This window comes from Neophocaena asiaeorientalis, unplaced genomic scaffold (genome assembly GCF_003031525.2).
Source record: "Neophocaena asiaeorientalis asiaeorientalis breed wild unplaced genomic scaffold, Neophocaena_asiaeorientalis_V1.1 scaffold134, whole genome shotgun sequence".
Classification (NCBI taxonomy): domain Eukaryota; kingdom Metazoa; phylum Chordata; class Mammalia; order Artiodactyla; family Phocoenidae; genus Neophocaena; species Neophocaena asiaeorientalis.
The window spans coordinates 27,152,317-27,170,569 of NW_020185339.1; the positions used below are offsets into that span (position 1 = coordinate 27,152,317).

An 18,253-nucleotide genomic window follows, 5' to 3' on the forward strand; every position below is an offset into this window, starting at 1 on the left:
AGACATGTTCTGGAAAGCATTTCTCAAGTCCCCTCTGAGGTTCACTCTTAATCCATCATCACTTTTGACTATTCTCCTCTGGCAGGCCCCCAGGTCTCCACGTCATGTCTGAGCTCTGTTTCCCAGAGGGCCAAGACACTTCCTTAACAGAAGCTACAAGTACTGCCTGGCACACTACCTCAGCCATTATACTCAGGTCCTTCACTTTATTTTTTTTAAAAAGAAGAAGCAGAAAGCATACTTACTAATACAGGCTAAGGTGGTCCAGCTGACTGTGCATGTGGATGGGGTAGGTCTCTGCCAGGTGAATCAGCTTTTCTATTGCTTCATAGATGAAAATAATGCAAATCAGGGAGGCAAACGCTTCTTCAGTGAAGCGGGTAATGTAGCAGACAAGGGAACTGGCGTCAGTTGCCACAAGGACAATACACAGGAAGGCGGTCCACAGTCCGATACAAGCTCGCAGGGAGAGGTATGAAAGAGCATAGTCTCTGAAACAAAACCAAAGTTCATCAAAAATCAGGGGTGGATGGCATGACATTCTGACCCATTGCATTGGAGGCAAAGGGTCAGAAACGTGGTTAGTTCATCTCTTATTATCACTTCCAGTACTGCAACCCAGTTTGTCCCTAATTCTGACTGCACTTCACTCCTGAAGGCTGCCCTGGGATGGTGTGACAAAGATTTGCTTCATGGGTGGTATTTGCCACAGCAAGGACAGAGACAGTGGAGGAGGTGGAAACTGTCCGCCACACGCTTCTGCCATCACTGCCCGACGTGATTAAGATCCTATTCTTGCAGTTAAGAAAAAGGAGCTGGCCCTTGTGGACATACTGTATAGCACAGGGAACTCTACCTAATGCACTGTGGTAACCTAAATGGGAGGGAAGTCCAAAAGGGAGCGGATATCTGTATGCGTATGGCTGATTCATTTTGTTGTGCAGTGAAGGCTAACACAACAGTGTAAAGCAACCCTACTCCAATAAAAATTAATAAAAATTTAAAAAATTGACTGGAAATGGAGGAGTTTGGATTAGCTAGGGAAAGTGTTTTTAAAGATAAAAAGTCAAGACTTCAATAGTGGTTGAAGGACATTAATAAAGCTCTTTAAGGCCAAGAGATCTGCTACTTTAGGTATGGTCCTACCTGGGGGCAGGGCAACAGACCAAACAATGCTCTTTGCCTACTTATACTCACCTAGGACCCTGACATTCAATCCTAACAGCACACCAACACATCCAGATAGAGTTTTCAGAAAACCAAATGTCTTACTTGCAGAATTTGAACAAAATCTTTTCAAACACAAGCACTGGCCCAGTACTTCCAAGGATGGTGAGAGCCTGTCCGGCAAACAAGGAATAGGCAATCCCAGTCATGGAGGCTCCAAACAAGGATTCAATTGCACTCTGAGAGGGGAAGAAAAGATTATCCCTGAGTCCACAGCCCATCTGCAGTGAGCGATGCAGGCTTACGTCCAGCCCCAACTCAGCTCTCCGGTATGCCTGGCAAGCCATTTGCTTGTATTTCGTCTTAGCAAGAGTGATGTGTACACAGCCTAATCCTCCTGTAAATGGATACCACTTTGACAATTCAGGTGCCCAGATCCATCCACATATGATTCCTTAACTAAGTCCTGTTCTGCATGACTCAATTCAGTATTTATAAATATACACAGAAAAGCACAATGATACCATTCACACTATGGGCTGTCATACAGAGTCACCTTAAATCTTATGTGCATATGACATTGATATATCATTTTCCATCCTTGGAGCAATGGGCAATGCAACTGGGCAATCAGTTACTGAAATTGATATTCAAGCAGAAGAGGGTCTGTTCTAAAGGGAGAGCCGTGCTGCTGGCTGGCATGAGGTCAGAAGACCACAGTAATTCAGTAGGAAGAATCCAATCTCCTCAGTCCTCGCCCAGGGAATTTCCCCCCGCCAGTGGACTTGGCTGCCATCATAAAATTTTTACTCTTGTTTGGGACCATTAGAAGTGGTTAAAAGTTCTTACTATGCGCCCCTCAGTGGCTTCTCCGAGCAATCCCCCAAAGGTGATGACAGGTGACATGCAGGCACAGTACAGGAACAGAAAGGAGGCCAAACACTGTAAGCTGACTGCATCCCGGTAGTCGCTCCAGTACCAGGGGGCCTTCCGCTTGATGTCCAGCACCAAGCCCCCAAACAGCCTGCGGAAACATGGCAGACAGGCCTCTAACGCAGTCCCTCTCCCAGAAAAGCGTGTCAACAGCACACATCTGAAAGCACTTCAGATGTGCTCTGAATTGAGAGGTAATATTTTGGCTTCAAAGTGACCCCAAGTTCAAGAGATCTCTCTGGGGCCAGCACGGATTCTATCTGCAACCAAGGGCATGGGTTCGAATGATTACCCCAAGCATAAAAGGAATTAATTGGGGTGTGCATATTATCCATTCAGTAAAAAGTTCCCAAAATTCAACATGAAATTGAGTATTAGCTTCAAACTTCAAGTTCTGAGCTGTTAGGAAGAAAGGTTCAAAAGCATCAGGGTATTAAAATTGTTAGTTTTATTATACATTTTCTAGATAAAAAGCCCCTATCACATGCACTTTCTTACTCTGAACAACTACCCACCTTACTCTTGAGAAATTAGCATAATAATTCATTCATGCAGTTGACAAGTAGTAGCAGATACTTCATGCCAGGCACTGTGCCAGGTATTGGAGATGCAGCAGTAGCAAGGCAAACACAGCCCTTCTCTCTAGGACCAACAATCTAGTGCAGGGGACAGGCAGTGTTGTGAGGGAGCAAATGGCAGCAAAGAACAGGGACGGGCACTGCAGTGGGGACTGGAGAATGAACCAGGAGTTAGCCAGATGAGGCAGCGGGGCTGGCATGGATGACACCTAGGGATGAGAGCGCATGGCGGGCTCAAGGTGCTGAAAGAGTTATGGCTGGATAAGACAGTGTGAGGGGCAAATACCAAAAGACAAAGCTGGAGATGCTGGAAAAGCTGGGTCACAAAGGCCTTGTAAAAAAGGAATTAGAACTTGATCCCAGGGAAGCAGCGTAAGTAAGCAGGCATTCTGGGAGGATCACTCTGATGGGGGTGTAATGAGTGGAACGTAGGGCAAGACAGGAGGCTGTGGATTGGAAAGAGGAGAAGTGTGTGTATTCAAGGGCTAATCAGGAGGCAGAATTAACAGGACTTGGTGGCAGGACCTCAGGACCCCTCTCCACTTCCCAAGCATGAGACAGATCAAGAGCAAGGTGTCCTACACCAAGGAGGAGGAGTATTCCCAGACTGGGGCACTTTTGCTAAGAGTGGAATCGCTACACCAGGGTAAAAGCTGTTAGGTGAGTAACAAGGAGAGCCATTCAGCGTTCTACAGGACAAATTACCTAGTTTCTTCTACACATGAATGACATAGGAAGAAAAAGGAGGAGAGCTGTTACAGAATGGGAACATGAAAACCAAATGCAAACCTCCATTGGATCCTATGTCAAACAAATGAACTCTAAAAAGATGTCGCTAAGACAACCACAAAAAGGTGAATGTGGACTGAGCATGAGACAATTTAAAGAATTACTGTTAATTTTGTTAGATTTCATAATGGCATGATAGCTGTTTTTCAAAATGTCCTTATCGGACAGGGATACCTGCTCAAGTAGTTACAGGGGAAATGACATGCTACTGGTGATGTGGTTTAAAATCTAGAAAACAAAAACAAAACAATTAAGTGGGGGAGAAATAGATGAAACAAGATTGGCAAAATGTTGATAACTATTGATGGTCACGTGTCGGGGGGTCATTACACTGTCCTCTCTTCTTGTTTATGTGTGAAATTTTCTATAATAAAAAACTAAGAAAACAAAAACAAAAAACCGAGCTACTCTCTCATGAAAGGAGGCTTGGCTAGCTCTTTCTTTCTCTTTGCCCTGTGTCACACAAGGCCTGGGACCTGTATGCCCGGGGAGAAGGCCCAGGCAGCTCTCTTTCTCCATTCAAAAGCTCCCTCTCTCATCTAGCAGGTGGACACAGGGCACATGCTGTTCTATTTGACCCACTTGCTCTTTTCCTCTGGTTTGAGGGGCACGGTTGGGATTCATCCTTCTTCACCTTACAGCAGTAACATCACAATCTGGGTCTGGGTTTAGGGGAGAAAGGCAAAGCCAGCCTTGTGACCTGCTTTGGTGTTAGCCTGTCTAGCAAACCTAGCTGAGGTAAGGAGCCATCCACAGGGTCTAACCTAGAGCATAAGAGTTCCGCCTCAGGGTTTGGGACCAAGGTTACAGTCTGTAATAAAATGTCACTTGGTCCTGCTTTCTCCTCTGAGTGGATAGCCCCTCAAGGACCTTACGGGCAACCGTGATTAGTCTGGGGCAAGATTCAGGTGTTTCTAGGTCCTCAGCCAACATAGCATCTTTAGTACCGTGTGAATATCACCTCCCAATCACCAATGACCTTCCTCTGAAGGGTATGATCCTGGGAGAATTACCTTCTACAGTAATGAGCCTCACCCTATGACGCTGCCATGATTGGTCCTCCTGGATGTGGGAGGCTCATTACTCAGGGAGGAGTGTCTGTGAGTAATGGGCAAAAGATTTATGTGAAACGGACTGATGAGAAGCCACAGAAAGGAAGGACATCTGTCTGCCTAGTGATTGAAAGGAGAGAGAAAAGATCTGAGGCTCCTACTGATGGTATAAACTAACAAAATGATTTCCGAATACTGTTTATGGCGTCAGCCTCCTCCCTCACTCACGCAGACCATAACAGCACATCTAGCACAGATAGTAATCAGACATGGATGCTTCCCTCCACATTTGGGACTCCCTTTCCCTTTCAACACTACCCTTGGTGTTCAAGTCTGGGTGGGGGGGGGGATGGGCAGGAGGCACACAGGGATATGAATTTAAGCTTGATGCAAGAAAGGACTTACCCGTGTAGAGGGTCCCTAGGCTCTGGTGCACTGACTTAGGAAGCCCTCTCAGGAGGGCTTTAGGGACAGGCCAGCCATCCATTTGTCTGCTGTGCTTTGGAAGAAACCTGTTTGAAGTGTGGGGGGCGATCATCGACATAGCAGCTCCTGATTCTTCTCTTTCATCAACCCTTCCCAAACGTGGCCTCCCCAGTGAGGTACACAAATCTACCTTGGAAAACCCCTTTGCAGAGTATCCTCTCTGCCATGAAGCTTCTGGCCTAGGAACACTCTAGTCAGACTTTCCTCTTCGTTCTATATGGGAATGCCTTGGCATCATGGCCTATGTCAACATCAGGGAGGCCCAAGACACTGTCTCAGCCCTGGCTTGGCAGGTCAGATCATACACAAATCAGACCGTTCTCAACTTTGCCTCCTTTCCCATCTTCTTAGAGCCTACACTACCGCATTTTAAATACCTCTCCATCCGACAAGGATGGCACCCCCAGGTTGTGCCCCACCTCAAAGAAACACAGCTAAAGGTATGAAGAATTATAAAGCCCAGGCTAATGCATTTTTACTCGGTGAAGTCCAGGAAGGTCCAGAAAATTCTAGGATGTCCACCTGCAGGGGAAGGTTCACGTTCACCGCTACGTAATTTGAGACTGGGAAAAGAGCCAGAGCTGGCAGGAACTATGATCCCCAATATGAGCATTAGGTCACCTGGACTAAAAGGCTACAAGGGGAGGAGGTCTTGTGTCTTGAGAACTGAGGAAAACTTCCGGAGCTCAGGAAGAGGCAGCATCTCCCACAGTAAGCCGAGTGAGGCTCTGAGTCCAGATGACCTTTCCTTTCCGCTTTGTCAATTCCAGCAGCTCCTCACTCAACATTATGGGAGAACTTCCTCAAACCCCATTTGAGTTTGTGAGTAAAGGTACCTGGGGCTGCTGATTAAGTGTATGTCGGTCCTGGATCTACAGGATTTTCTTCTGGGATGATAGGCACCATTTCCAAGATTCTATAACTGTTGAGATCCAATGTAATGAGCTCCCAAACCCCCGTGTGGAATTGATTATAAGTGACTGCCCGCCTAGTTTATTCTCCTCTTTCTGACACCAAAAGATGAGATCTCACCTCTGCATGGATTATGTGTTTGGAGGAAAGCTGTTGGCTTTACAGTCAAAAGGATAAATCATAACTCTGAAATTCTATCAAATCCAAACCCAAGACCCTTCCCTTAAAAAACACCACCTTGGGCTTCCCTAGTGGCGCAGTGGTTGAGAGTCCGCCTGCCGATGCAGGGGACACGGGTTCGGGCAACGAAGAGTAGCCCCCGCTCACCACAAGTAGAGAAAGCCCACGTGCAGCAATGAAGACCCAACGCGACCAAAAATAAATAAATAAATAAATTTATTTTAAAAAAACACCACTTCATCTAAGACAGTCTCAATCCTGGAAACTATTCTAAAGACAGATGCTTCCTTCAAACTGCTTCTCAATACCAGGCCTCCCCACCCAATTCGGACCTCTTCCAACTGTAAAGAAAATGTGAAACTTACTCTTGGAGCTTGCTCCCTCTTTTCAGTGACCCCTTCCATCTAAAGGCTCCTCCTTTCCTCCGGTGGTCCCTCCCCAGAGCCCAGTTATCCTTCCCCGCCCTCTAATACATTCCTTCGACCAGATGCATACTCCCCATCGGGACACTGCTGGTTAAGTGCCATTCTCTCCTGCTTCTCAGTCTCCTCTCCTTTCTCTCCCTGAATTTCCAAGAATGCAAAACTAAATCGCTCTCCACAATTAAAAAAAAAAACAACAACCTTGAGTTTCCATCAGGCAGGGTACTGAGGATAGGGAAATAAGGAAAGCAACTTCAAGTAAGGAGGAAAAAATAAGGTGAAAACAATAGAACAGAGGACAGTAAAAGCTCCTTTCCATCATCTGAGTCCTGTCCTGAGAATCTCCGCCCAACAGATCCTTCTTAGACATAAGCACAACTTACAGAGCCAGAGCCATAGACTGAACCTTCTCCCACGATCTGGGGGACACGTCTGGATGCCACTCCAACCCCAAATACCATCCTCTTCTACTGCCTCCCTACCTGGAATATAAAGCCTCCCAGCCTGGGGACCTGCTGTCCTCACCTACCATAGAGAACCTCCTCCCTGGACATCTGTCCTAAAATCTGGGCCCAAAAGAGTAGGTTGCCTATTCTGAGACACATACCTAAAATAGTACCTATTTCCCTACCTCAAGGGGTTTCTTAACTTAACCATTCAATATTTATCCATACCATGTCCATTCATGCTACAGAACAGACATCATTCTAAAAGCATTCATTCACTCATTCATTCATTCACCAGATATTAATTGAGTGCCTACTCTGTGCAGGGCACTGTGCTGGGTGCTAGGAATATAATGGGGTCCCTGCCCTTATGGAGCAAACATTCTGGCAGGAAAGACATCAAATCAATAAATAGTAATAAAGTATGATCAGGACTATAACAGGTGGCTGGGGGGAGGGTGGCAGGTGGGCAAGGGACAGAGCTCAAAGCTGGGACACCACCTAGCAGGAACACCTAACCTCCTCTAAAGAGGGTCCTGCAAGGCTCTCCAAAGGAAGTGACACCTAAGCTGCGTCAAAGGATAAGAAGCAGTCAGCCAGGAAATGAGGAAGGGGACAAGTGTTCAAATCAGAGGGAACATGTTCTGTCTCCCCTCCTGGGGCAAGGCCAGGAGGGGAGACAGAACACGTTAGGTGGTTTGAGAAATTTGAATGAATGAATATAATATTTGATATATTTGTAATACTTATAGTCAGTGGTTCCATTTGAAAAGTCATTCCCAGCCAATGAAGATACTACAGAGAAGAAGGCTGGAAGTAAAGAGGATGCCTCATTCCTTTATACAACTTCTGTCCGGTAAGCAGTATCAGCTGTGAAACATTCCAGAACTTACCGCCCAGTGCGTTGAAGTTCTGGCCCGCTGTGGCCCCCATGTGGTTCCGGTTCTATGTGGCAAACATTTCCATTTGGAACTCCAGGCATTTTCCTTTTCTCCTTTTAACAGAAGACCGCAAAATTAACAAACTCAGCCCTGTATTCTGTCTTTCCCGCTGGGGGCGGGGGGTGGGGGTGGGGTGGGGGTTGGTAATGAGAAAATCCAAAAGCAGCCCCAAAATAGCCAATTGTTTGTTATAGCTTTCAAATGCATTTACTGATTTGGAGGAGTTTACTGACTTTCCTGGAAAAAAAAAAAAAATTTCTCCTCCTCTCTGCCAATACCTAACTCTGTCTCACCCAGAGAGAAAAGTGGAGGCTTTGGCAATCAGATGTGACCTAAGTTCAAGTTTCAAATCTGTGTGTAATCTCTACCTTAAAAACCTTGAAGATAGTTTTTTTGTTCCTCATTTGTAAAACAAAGAACAACAATACCTATATGGAGATGTTACCGGGAGGTTGAATTAGCATATGTCAAGCACTTGGCCTGGGGACTAGTGTACAGTAGAAGTTCCCTTCCATCTTTAACCTCTCAAAAAAAGTGTGAGGGACTCTATTTGCTCTCTCTATACAACTACCTCTTTTCATTTAATGGCTTCATTCATGATATGCTCCCAAGAAATGTCCTCTCCTCTCCTCTCTGCCATTCTACATCAATCCTTCAAAAGTTGGCTTAAAATTCATCCCAGGGTAATCCTGACTGACCCCATCACACCTGAGCCAATCTATGTTACTGCATATTCATATTTTATTACTGTTCTGACATGCTAGGTGGCCAGAAACAGAACCACATCTCAACTTATTTAGCATACACCCTCACGGTCTTTGCTTTGTCCATGGTGTGCACTCAGTAAGCGATACTAAGCCACCACTGGCTCATGTGCATACATTACCTGGGAAGGGACGTTTTTGGGCGGCTCAATTCTAATGGAGGGGTCCCACTCCCCTGGAGGCAGCACCGTCACCTGGTCTAGGAACTCGTCAATCCCCGCCAGGAGATCGTCCCGCTCTTTTGCCTTATATGCCACATCATGAAAAATCTACAGAGAAGGAGAATGTCCTCAGGAAAACTAAAAGTCACTTTACTTAAAACAATTACCAATGGAGATGGTGAAAGATGAATAAAACCTCTTGATTTTTGTCTCTGTCATGGGGATCTGAAATGTAGGTGACTTTAGCACTTAGAGAAGTGCAAGGATAAAACAATAAAAAAAAGAATCTAAAGATGAGATGAGTCAAAAAGAATTAAATATATGTCTATTAGTATAGAAGGAGATAAGATGACTCAAAAGTTTTATAATTCTGTTATTTCCTCAAAGAATGGAACAAAAACCAAGATGCATGAGGAATTTTCCTGATCATAATGGGTAGAAAAAACTGGATGGAATTCCTAATAAAGGTTCCTCATATGCCTCCAAACCAAAGACAGCTGATAAAACACAGCCCATGCCCCTCTGCCTGCTAAGACATATGCCTTTTCAAGGCCTTACTTTGCAACTTACCTGAGTAGCACAGTCCTCAGCAGGGATGCAGTGGGGTTTCAGGACCACGGCAGCCGAAGCTCTAGTCACCCTGGTACATTCACATGACAGTGCCCGAGAGCATCCCCTGACCTTTATACTAACTGGTCTCATTTACGTGAAATGGGGGTGAGGTTTCTTTATGTAAATAGCTTGGATGTATTTAATTAACCATCTTCTAGATCTAGAAAGTTAAGTCAGCCTTAATATCTTTCTCTCTAGGTATCCTACTTGGCAAAAATAATTTTCCCAGAGAAAGATTTCTCTGCATCCTTGATTATCCAAAAAGCGAGAGATGACAGAGGAAGAAAAATCCCCCAGGGGGCTTGGTCCTCAGAGACGTGACCTGTACTGCTTTCCAGCAAACATCACGATTATAATTATTTTATCCCCAATGACTAGCACAATGCCTGGCACAGAGTAAATGCTCAATAAACATTTACAAGACGAATGCATGAAAAGCAGAAGTGGTGCACGTACCTCGTCTGTCATGATGGTGGCCATGGATCTGCCAATCTCATGGTACTGCTGACCTTTCCCTACTGGACCCAGTAGGATAAACAAAAATCTGGCAACACACGAAAAGGATTAAATTATGTAAGTAAATATAAAGAAGTGGCATCTTTCCTCTCTAAACAGCAGAACATTTCTCTTTCCTATCAAACAGAAATCATCACAGTACCTTCAATAGAAGGAGACAGACTAATGACGGAGCAATCTGAGTAGCCTTGACCTAATAGCTCCACTGTAGGCATTGCAGCTAAGCCACCTGTACAACTCATTCAATGATGTGGTTATAATTCTCAGGGTTTCCATAGACACAATTCCTTACTATAGGAAGGACACTTTTTCAAAACATGGCATTGTAGTGAAAATTCAGGGTTATCTGAATCTCATTCATTGCTCTAATAAGAAAATGACGGGGAGAGGAGAGGGATAAAGCAGTTGAAATGATCAAGCCCTGTAGAGGAGTCTAAATTGTGTCCCGGACATCTGAATACTGTGTAATTGATGGGGCCCTGAATCACCTGAATCACCACCTTCAGAGCGCATGAATAGCCTTTTGAACAAATGTGGACATACTTGCAAACCAAACAAATCCTGCCGGAACTGTGGAAAGAGACATCAATACCTTTGGTCAGAGACGTTTCCCTGGGATACAGCTTGGCAGAACAGGGAGAGCAAGACAGGCTTCCCATCCCAGCAAGCAAGTGGCCCTTGAACACTCTTTGGTTCTCCATTTCCAAGTTCACAGGAACTGAACCATCAGAGCCTTAAAAGTCTTGCAATTCTTCCGCACAGAGGTTGATCAAATATACCCCAGTTTTCTGAGATCACTGCTGAATTTTAAACAGCATTCCCCAAATTAATTAATCCTCCATTTTGGCATTAGCTGGTTTCTTCCACCAGAGCACACACAAACCCGCACACCAGACGGAACGCACTGAGCTTTGCGGTCCAGGTCTTTACCTTGTTGGGATGGGCACTTCTGTCAGGCCCGAGAGAAGGACTGCGGGAGACAGCCTCACAAAGGCGACAACGGGGCGGCCCAGAGAGTCCACCTCTCCAACCAGGACATTCGAGGCCTCTGCCCCAGTGGGAATTTTCTTCATGAAATGAAGGTCGACCTGAAAATCCAAGAACCCCGTGACAGTGTGGGAGCCATCACCTCACGCATCCATCACCCTCCTCATAACTGACATTCATAAATCATTTTTGATTTAACACGCTTTCTCATACTACTTCACTTGATCCTTACAATAGCTCTGTAAGGTCTAATTAGCCTCACTTTTTATTTTAAAAAATGAATGAAAAAAAAAAAAAAAAAAAAAAAAAAAAAGAAGCCACTGAGACCCAGAGAAGTGAAGCTGACTTGCCCAGGACGACAGAGCTTCTAAGAGAGAGAATTTAAATCCAGGGGCTCTGATTTGAATTCCATTACACCATGCCTCCCCAAAGAAGAATGTTTTTGAAGCTCCAGGTCGAATTGTTTCCATTTTAAAATACTGGAATGCTTTGTCGGAGGTTTCAGGGAGCCTTATGAGCTGAGAAGTGACATGACACTGTCTGCATTTTGGAAGGACAGTGTCGGGGAGAGACCAGAGCAAGGAGAGGCTGGCGGCAGGGAGATCACGGTTTGAGCCGGAAGCTGCAGGGGGCCCTGCTCCTGCGGGAGGCCTCAGACACCAAGCCACAGTCCCCAAGAAGAGTTTCAACCACAAAGCAGTTTTAGGAGACAGTAGCAAAGATACTGCTTCTGCAGAACCCTTGGAGGCTAAGAAGGAGCTACTGGAGAGCAGGTATCAGAAAGTAGTTCTGAAACACCAGGAGGTGTGTGGCAGGGAGGATTATTAGTGGCTAGCGGGTTTCAGCATGTTGAATCTGGGGAACAAGCTAATGAGTCAGAGAGGTCTGGGCTGGAGAAAGGAGAAGACATGAGCAGATAGATGGGCCGCCTTTTCTGCAGAAGGGGCTCTGGTCCTGGAGAAAGGGTGTTGAAATGCCAAAGCTTATCCAGCTTCCAGCAATGAGACTCTGGGTTCCACTAGAGATCTGCTTAGGCCTGTAAGCCAACTTCCACGTCTCTGCTCACCTTGCTTAAGTCCACGGGACTGTGTTCACAATTCATTCCATTTTTTACTTCAAGACTTGTAGTTGGAACGGACTGAGGAGACACAGTCTGACCTATTTGGAGAAAATCAAACAGAATTCTCCGAGTCCTGCCCTTTCCCCCTTTGACATGCCCCGTCCATCATCAGCTGGCTATGACTATCTCCTGCAAAGTCCACACAGAGAAGTGGTCCAGATGACTATGCAGCAAGGACCCACACACACCTATCTCCTTACCTACCAGTTAGCAGTAAAGGGGAGGGAACAGAGGTCTTACTACTCCTGCACCCTCTTCCTGAACCATCTGTGATCCTCTTTTCTTCCTCTATTAAAGGCAGTAATCCTTAACCAGGAGTGCATACCACAAAGTCCTATGGAGAACTTTTCAAAAACTTAGACTCCCAGGCACATCCCCTGCACACTGTGGTTCAGTAAATGTGGGGACAAGGAGACCAGCATAGATTCGGCCTCAGAAAAGGAAACTAGTCAGCAGCTGAAATTCACTGAATGTTTACAACCCACCAGCCACCTGGCTCCAGGGCTTTACATGGATTGATTTATTGAAGCCTCACTATAGACTGAGGGAGCAGATCTCACTATTAGCCTTATTCTACAGAGGAGAAAGTAAGACTTAAAGAGGTTTCGGAGGTTGCCCAAGGTCACACACTTTGCAAACGGTGAAGCCAGACTCTCCAGCCTGGAAATCTGACTCAAGAGTTGACACTACTGCATTTTGCCTCCCTAATCTAAGACATTGGTTTACTTCTAAAAAGCTCCAGTGGAACTTCTCTGGCCCCGAATCATCCCTAATGTGGCTACCTCCCCAAAGCCACATCAGTTCTGAGGCCATTCTGGGGCACAAACTTCTCCCCTGGGGTCCACTGAGATCTATCTGAGGCATGCATCCCTAGTGCCACAAGAGATGACCGTCACCAGCCCCAGCCACCCATCGTGCCTATCCACCAAAAAGGACTGTGTCTAAGTGAGCATGAAAGCATATTAGAGAAATACAGCCCCTACCCTCTAGTAACTTAGCATCTCCAACTAGTTCCTAAATGTCTTATTAATCAAAAGAGAAAACAGTTACTCCTAACAACCTTACCATGTTTATCCATTGAGTGTGGATCAGATTGTTTCTTGCCAACCTCAGCAAAGGAGCGAACAATGGGGATGAGGTTATTTCTCTTCTTTTCATTCTGATGATGATGCTTTTTGAGAAGGGCTTCCCGTACTTTAACCCTCATGCTGTCATTCAGGTCACTGAACAGTTCCTGCTGGTCCAGGATCAGGTCTGGAAAGCAGGTGCTAACATGAACACTCAAACTGATGGTCAGTGAACCCAAAGAGACCAAGGTCAAGTGGGGTGAGGGGCAAGGGACAAGGAGTAGGGGAGGCAGTTCTACCAGGGTCAGTGATGTACAGTCTCCGCTTCAGTGCCTGAAAGAGCTATTTGATGATAGCAGCTGTGACACATTATACGTTATTCACGTAACAAATCATTATTATTAGAAATGGAAACTATTGAGCATTTAACATGTGCCAGGAACGACACTCTGAACTTTTTACATAATTATCTAATCGAATCCTTATAAAAAACCCTGAGAACTAGGTGGCATTATAACAATTTTTACAGATCAGGAAACTGAGGCCCGAACAAATTACAAAATTCCCCAAGGTTTCACGTCTAGTAAGTTGCAGAGCTGGGAGTCAAACCCAAGACTGTCTGACTCAAAAGTCCACATTATTACCATTTTGTTCTGTCATCTGCCAAAGTTCCTCTACGTTCCCTTTCTCAGAGATTTTAACATTGCTGTGATTGTCAAGAGAAACTATAACTGTAGAACTCCAAATGACTACGTAAAAGTGGAACTTCCAAGAATCATTAAGTTGTTCTTGATTAAGTACCCCACATGATTACCACCAAGCATCAACCTTTACCTGCCAAGCCTGGCAGAACTGAGGGGGAAAAAAATCCCAATACCTGCTACTGAGAGGCAGTCAGCACAGCAGTTAACAGCATGGTTTCTAGCGCTAAAGGTCCACAGTTATCCCACTTCTACCACTTTCTGTGTGATAACCTCTCTGTACCTCAGTTTCCTCATCTGTAATATGGAGCTAATATTATCACCTACCTTAGAAGATTGTTATAAAAAATTAATGAGATGTATAAAGTGCTCATTCACAGTAAACACTTGAGACTGTTTACTTATCCTTATCACTACCACGAATACCTCAGGTACATGATGTGAAGAACCACAGCAGTTCTACTTCAACCCTACATACCCATTCCCCCACCTCCCCAAAACTCCAACCTATCTTCAACTCCAACTCCATCCATGACTATCCAAGTGCTGGAAGCAATAAATAAAGAAAATGTTTCAAATATTAAGTGGAAGATCCAGGTTTCTCTATCTTTAACCTTTATATTGATTGGTTCCTTGCCCCATATTATAAACATGCTTCAGGATCCTTCATCTTGGGGGGGAAAAAAAAAAAAAAGAAGGAGAATGTCCACCCCAGGTCTCCCATTATCTACTGCCTCCTCTCTCCCTCTCTTTCTCTTTCTCTCTCTCTCTCTCCCCTATCTCTTAAAGTTCTCAAAAGAAAAATTCCTCACCCCCTGCAATGTGGCTGCCTCAATGAGATTGCTTTTACTAAAATCATCAACAACCTTCCAGTTGCTAAATCTGGCAGATGTCTCTGGTCCTTACCTAACCTGACCTCTCTACAGCATCTGACACTGATGAATTGAAACTCTCTCCTCTCTTGGCTTTCGTAGTGGGTGGAACGGCGCCTCCCCCACAAAAGATACGTCTATGTACTAACCCCCCAGAATCTGTGAGCATGATCTTATTTGTGGAAAGGGTCTTCCCAGACGTAACGAAGGATCTCAAGAGGAGATCATCCTGGATGATACTGACAGATATCCTTATGAGAGAGACAACAGATAAGAAGTCCAGGTGAAGACAGAGGCAGATTGGAGTTACGCACTCATGAGCTAAGGGACACCTAGAGCCACTAGAAACTGGAGGAAGCACGGAATAACTTTCCCTTAGGGCCTTCGGAGGTGACACCAGATCCCATCAGTACTGACCCCTCCCTGGGTCCCCATGTGATCCCAGAGAGGCAGAATTACTTGGATACTTGAAATGGAGAAAAGTTTGGAGAAATCTTTATGTAACCTGTCCAGCCAAACAAAGCCAAGCTGAGGAAAATCCTCACATGCACCCAGGTGTTTATCAAACTCCATTCCTAAAACATAGCAACTTACACTCACCTGTACCAGGCAACTCCATCAGACATCTCCCCTTCACGTCTTGCTGAAGAAGTGGGGGTACTCTGGCTCAACTTCATACGTGTCTTCCCTAGCTGCCATATTTTAAAATCTTTCTTTCACTCTAACCCCCTTTTCTCAGCACAACTCCCAGTTGCCCCTTTCTCTAATTATTACCAAACCAGAGCTCTTTTCTTGCACCCATGGCTATGTTCCCCACTAGAAGGGGAGCTCCTTGAGGACAGAAATTGTATCTTATCTTCATTCCCCTGTGCCTAGCACATTATCAAGCATTAATAGATAGAAAATAAACGTTTGCCAAATGAACAGGCAAATGGAAGACTTCACACCATGTCATTTGTATCCCATAATAAGCCTGTGGAATAGGTAGGGTAGTTTCTTAGCTTGAAACCCATCCCATAGCTGAGGGCGCTGAGGTCGGGAAGGTAAGTGACTTGCCCAAGGACACACAGCCACCTTCTTCTTTCCTCTACATCACTCTTCCTAATTGACACAAACATCCCTCTGTTTTCTCTCACCTAAACTTACCTGAGATTTCTTCTATGCTGTTTGCATGCATATCGAGAAGGACCGTTCCGTTAATAAGGCAGCTCCTTAGCTCAAAGAGACTGTGCAGTGAAAGGGTTGCGACGTAAGGCTTGCTCCAGCGCTCTCCCCCATCCTCAACATCTTCTTCAAACTTCAACCACCTGGAAGCATTACAAACAACCAGATGTTAAAGACAGAAAATGAGGAATTTTCAGGAGAGAGTTTTTAACGTAAGCCACAAAGAAAGATACCCAAATAATCATATTGAACACTGTAATCTAATCTATACATCCAGGGTACACTGGTAAGTGAACAAAGTAGGTTATAAAACAGTGCAAAACTGATTCCATTTTTCTTTAAAGAAAAATTTTAAAATACAAACACACACATGTATAAGACATCAAATGTTATATTCCTCATTATCCCTGGCTTGGTAGGATTTCACGTAATGTTCGTCTTCTTTTTGCTTATCTTTATTTTCTAATTTTCTCTAGTGAGCACACATTGCCTATGCAATTAAAAAAATAACAGATCTAATCTATATCATCTGGATACATTGACAAATCACATTAATAAAATGATAATATTTATCTTTTTAAAAAGCCTATTAGGGGCTTTCCTGGTGGCACTGGTTGAGAATCCGCCTGCCAATGCAGGGGACACGGGCTCGAGCCCTGGTCCGGGAAGATCCCACATGCCGCGGAGCAACTAAGCCCGTGTGCCACAACTGCTGAGCCTGAGCTCTAGAGCCCGCAAGCCACAGCTACTGAAGCCCACGCGCCTAGAGCCCATGCTCCGCAACAAGAGACGCCACCGCAGTGAGAAGTCCTCACACCGCAACGAAGAGCAGCCCTCGCTCGCCACAACTAGAGAAGACCAGCGCGCAGCAGTGAAGACCAAACACAGCCATAAATAAATTAATTAATTTAAAAAAATAAAAAGCCTATCTGTGTGACCTTCAGACGCTGGCAAAGACAGAATGACAAGGCTAATTGCCTCCTTGCTTGCTACCAGGCTGACTGGCCTGTTTAATCCTCTCTACCCAGGAAACACACCCAAGGATACAGCAGGTATCCAGGAAGCGATGTTCCAATGAGAGGTGGAGCCACGCCTCACTGGTTACCCACATTACCTTCTTCCCCGAGGCTCAGGCACGCCGGCTTTGTATCACCCAGAAGTCTCACTTGTCAGTCACTGCAGGAGCTCTAGACATGGCCCTGGTCAAGCTGAGGGCTCTTCTGGGGGTTGGGCCTTAGACAAGCATAGTCACTCTGCAACTAATCCAAGGAGGTCTACTGTCGGGCTGGCTATAATCCCAAAGGTGTCTGTGAAGTTGGACTGTCCAATAGGATGTCTCAAAACTTCTGGAATTTCCAGTGAATTAAAACCCAAATGATGCTGTGGTTCATGCGCAGGAAAAGGCTGGACCTACGCTATGTCTGCTGGGCTAGGTCTAAACCAAGGCGGCGCCCTCAGGCATCTTATAAGCCAGACCTTTAATATCAAGAGCCCAGGAGCTAGTAAGAGAGGACCCCCTTAACGTTCTGTGTTTCCGTCACCAATCCCGGGCTCAAGGTCAACTTACATAGGTATTACCACAGACGTGACCAAGAGGCCAGCATCAAGGCTTCCCACAGAGGACCCTAGAACATCAGTCCCCGTGTCAGTCGTCATGTCTCCGGTGAAGAAATAAAAGGCAGGCAGGCCTGTCACTCACGCAAAGGCACACATTTGCCTGCCCAAGCGAGTCTGGACCCGGGCGATCTTAAGGCCTCACCTGGCTGTCTCCTTCCACTCGGCGTCTTCTCCCTCTTTCAGGCAGATCTCATCCAGTTCCGTGAACAGCTCGTGAGGCACATGCTCTTCATCCTCCTCAGTGCCAAGAATGAACTGAACACGCTGAGATGGCGTGTCTGGAAAATCAGCCACGGAGAAAGGTCTGCTCCCAGCCTCAGCTTAGAACAGAAATAGCGTCCTGCCACACTCAGCGCACCTGGGGGGCCTCACGACTTCAGGAGCATACAGAAGATAATCCTGAACTCAGGTCAAAAAGATTTCTTTATTCCCAGAAAAAAAGCTATTCTTTGGAAGCAGTTTCATAGGAGGAAAAAAATTATTAAGTAAGACCATTTGAAGAAAACCCACGAGTAACTAGAAATCTGATGAATTTGATCAAAAAGAATGGCTAATTCTCTGGCAAATGATTTCACCTTCTATGATATTGATTTGGGGGGCCTGAACTGTGAAGTTTTCAGGAAGGTACTTTTGATTCTCAGAGGCATTTCTTCTTCCTGGAAGCAAGCTGGGGAAAGTCTATGGAAGAGAGTCAAGCCCACCCCCTGCTCCACGTCCATCCCACACCCCTTCGGCCTCACCAGGCCTCCCCGCATGGACACCCACC

At 45.4% G+C, this 18,253-nt stretch overlaps 1 protein-coding gene across 1 annotated transcript in view; it reads right to left on the reverse strand.

Annotated features, from left to right (window-relative positions):
• The window catches only part of SLC4A8 (solute carrier family 4 member 8), a 64,099-nt gene that overhangs the window by 29,690 nt on the left and 16,156 nt on the right, over window positions 1-18,253 (reverse strand). The window contains exons 3-14 of the mRNA XM_024736801.1: window positions 18,228-18,253; window positions 17,630-17,765; window positions 15,853-16,013; window positions 13,132-13,320; window positions 12,013-12,104; window positions 10,890-11,047; window positions 9,900-9,987; window positions 8,793-8,939; window positions 7,859-7,959; window positions 2,017-2,191; window positions 1,273-1,406; window positions 246-491 (exon numbers count right to left, since the gene is read on the reverse strand). The exon at window positions 18,228-18,253 is cut by the window's right edge and continues 127 nt beyond it. Coding sequence (XP_024592569.1) covers window positions 246-491; window positions 1,273-1,406; window positions 2,017-2,191; window positions 7,859-7,959; window positions 8,793-8,939; window positions 9,900-9,987; window positions 10,890-11,047; window positions 12,013-12,104; window positions 13,132-13,320; window positions 15,853-16,013; window positions 17,630-17,765; window positions 18,228-18,253 — 1,653 coding nt within the window. The remainder of the gene's footprint in view (window positions 1-245; window positions 492-1,272; window positions 1,407-2,016; window positions 2,192-7,858; window positions 7,960-8,792; window positions 8,940-9,899; window positions 9,988-10,889; window positions 11,048-12,012; window positions 12,105-13,131; window positions 13,321-15,852; window positions 16,014-17,629; window positions 17,766-18,227) is intronic.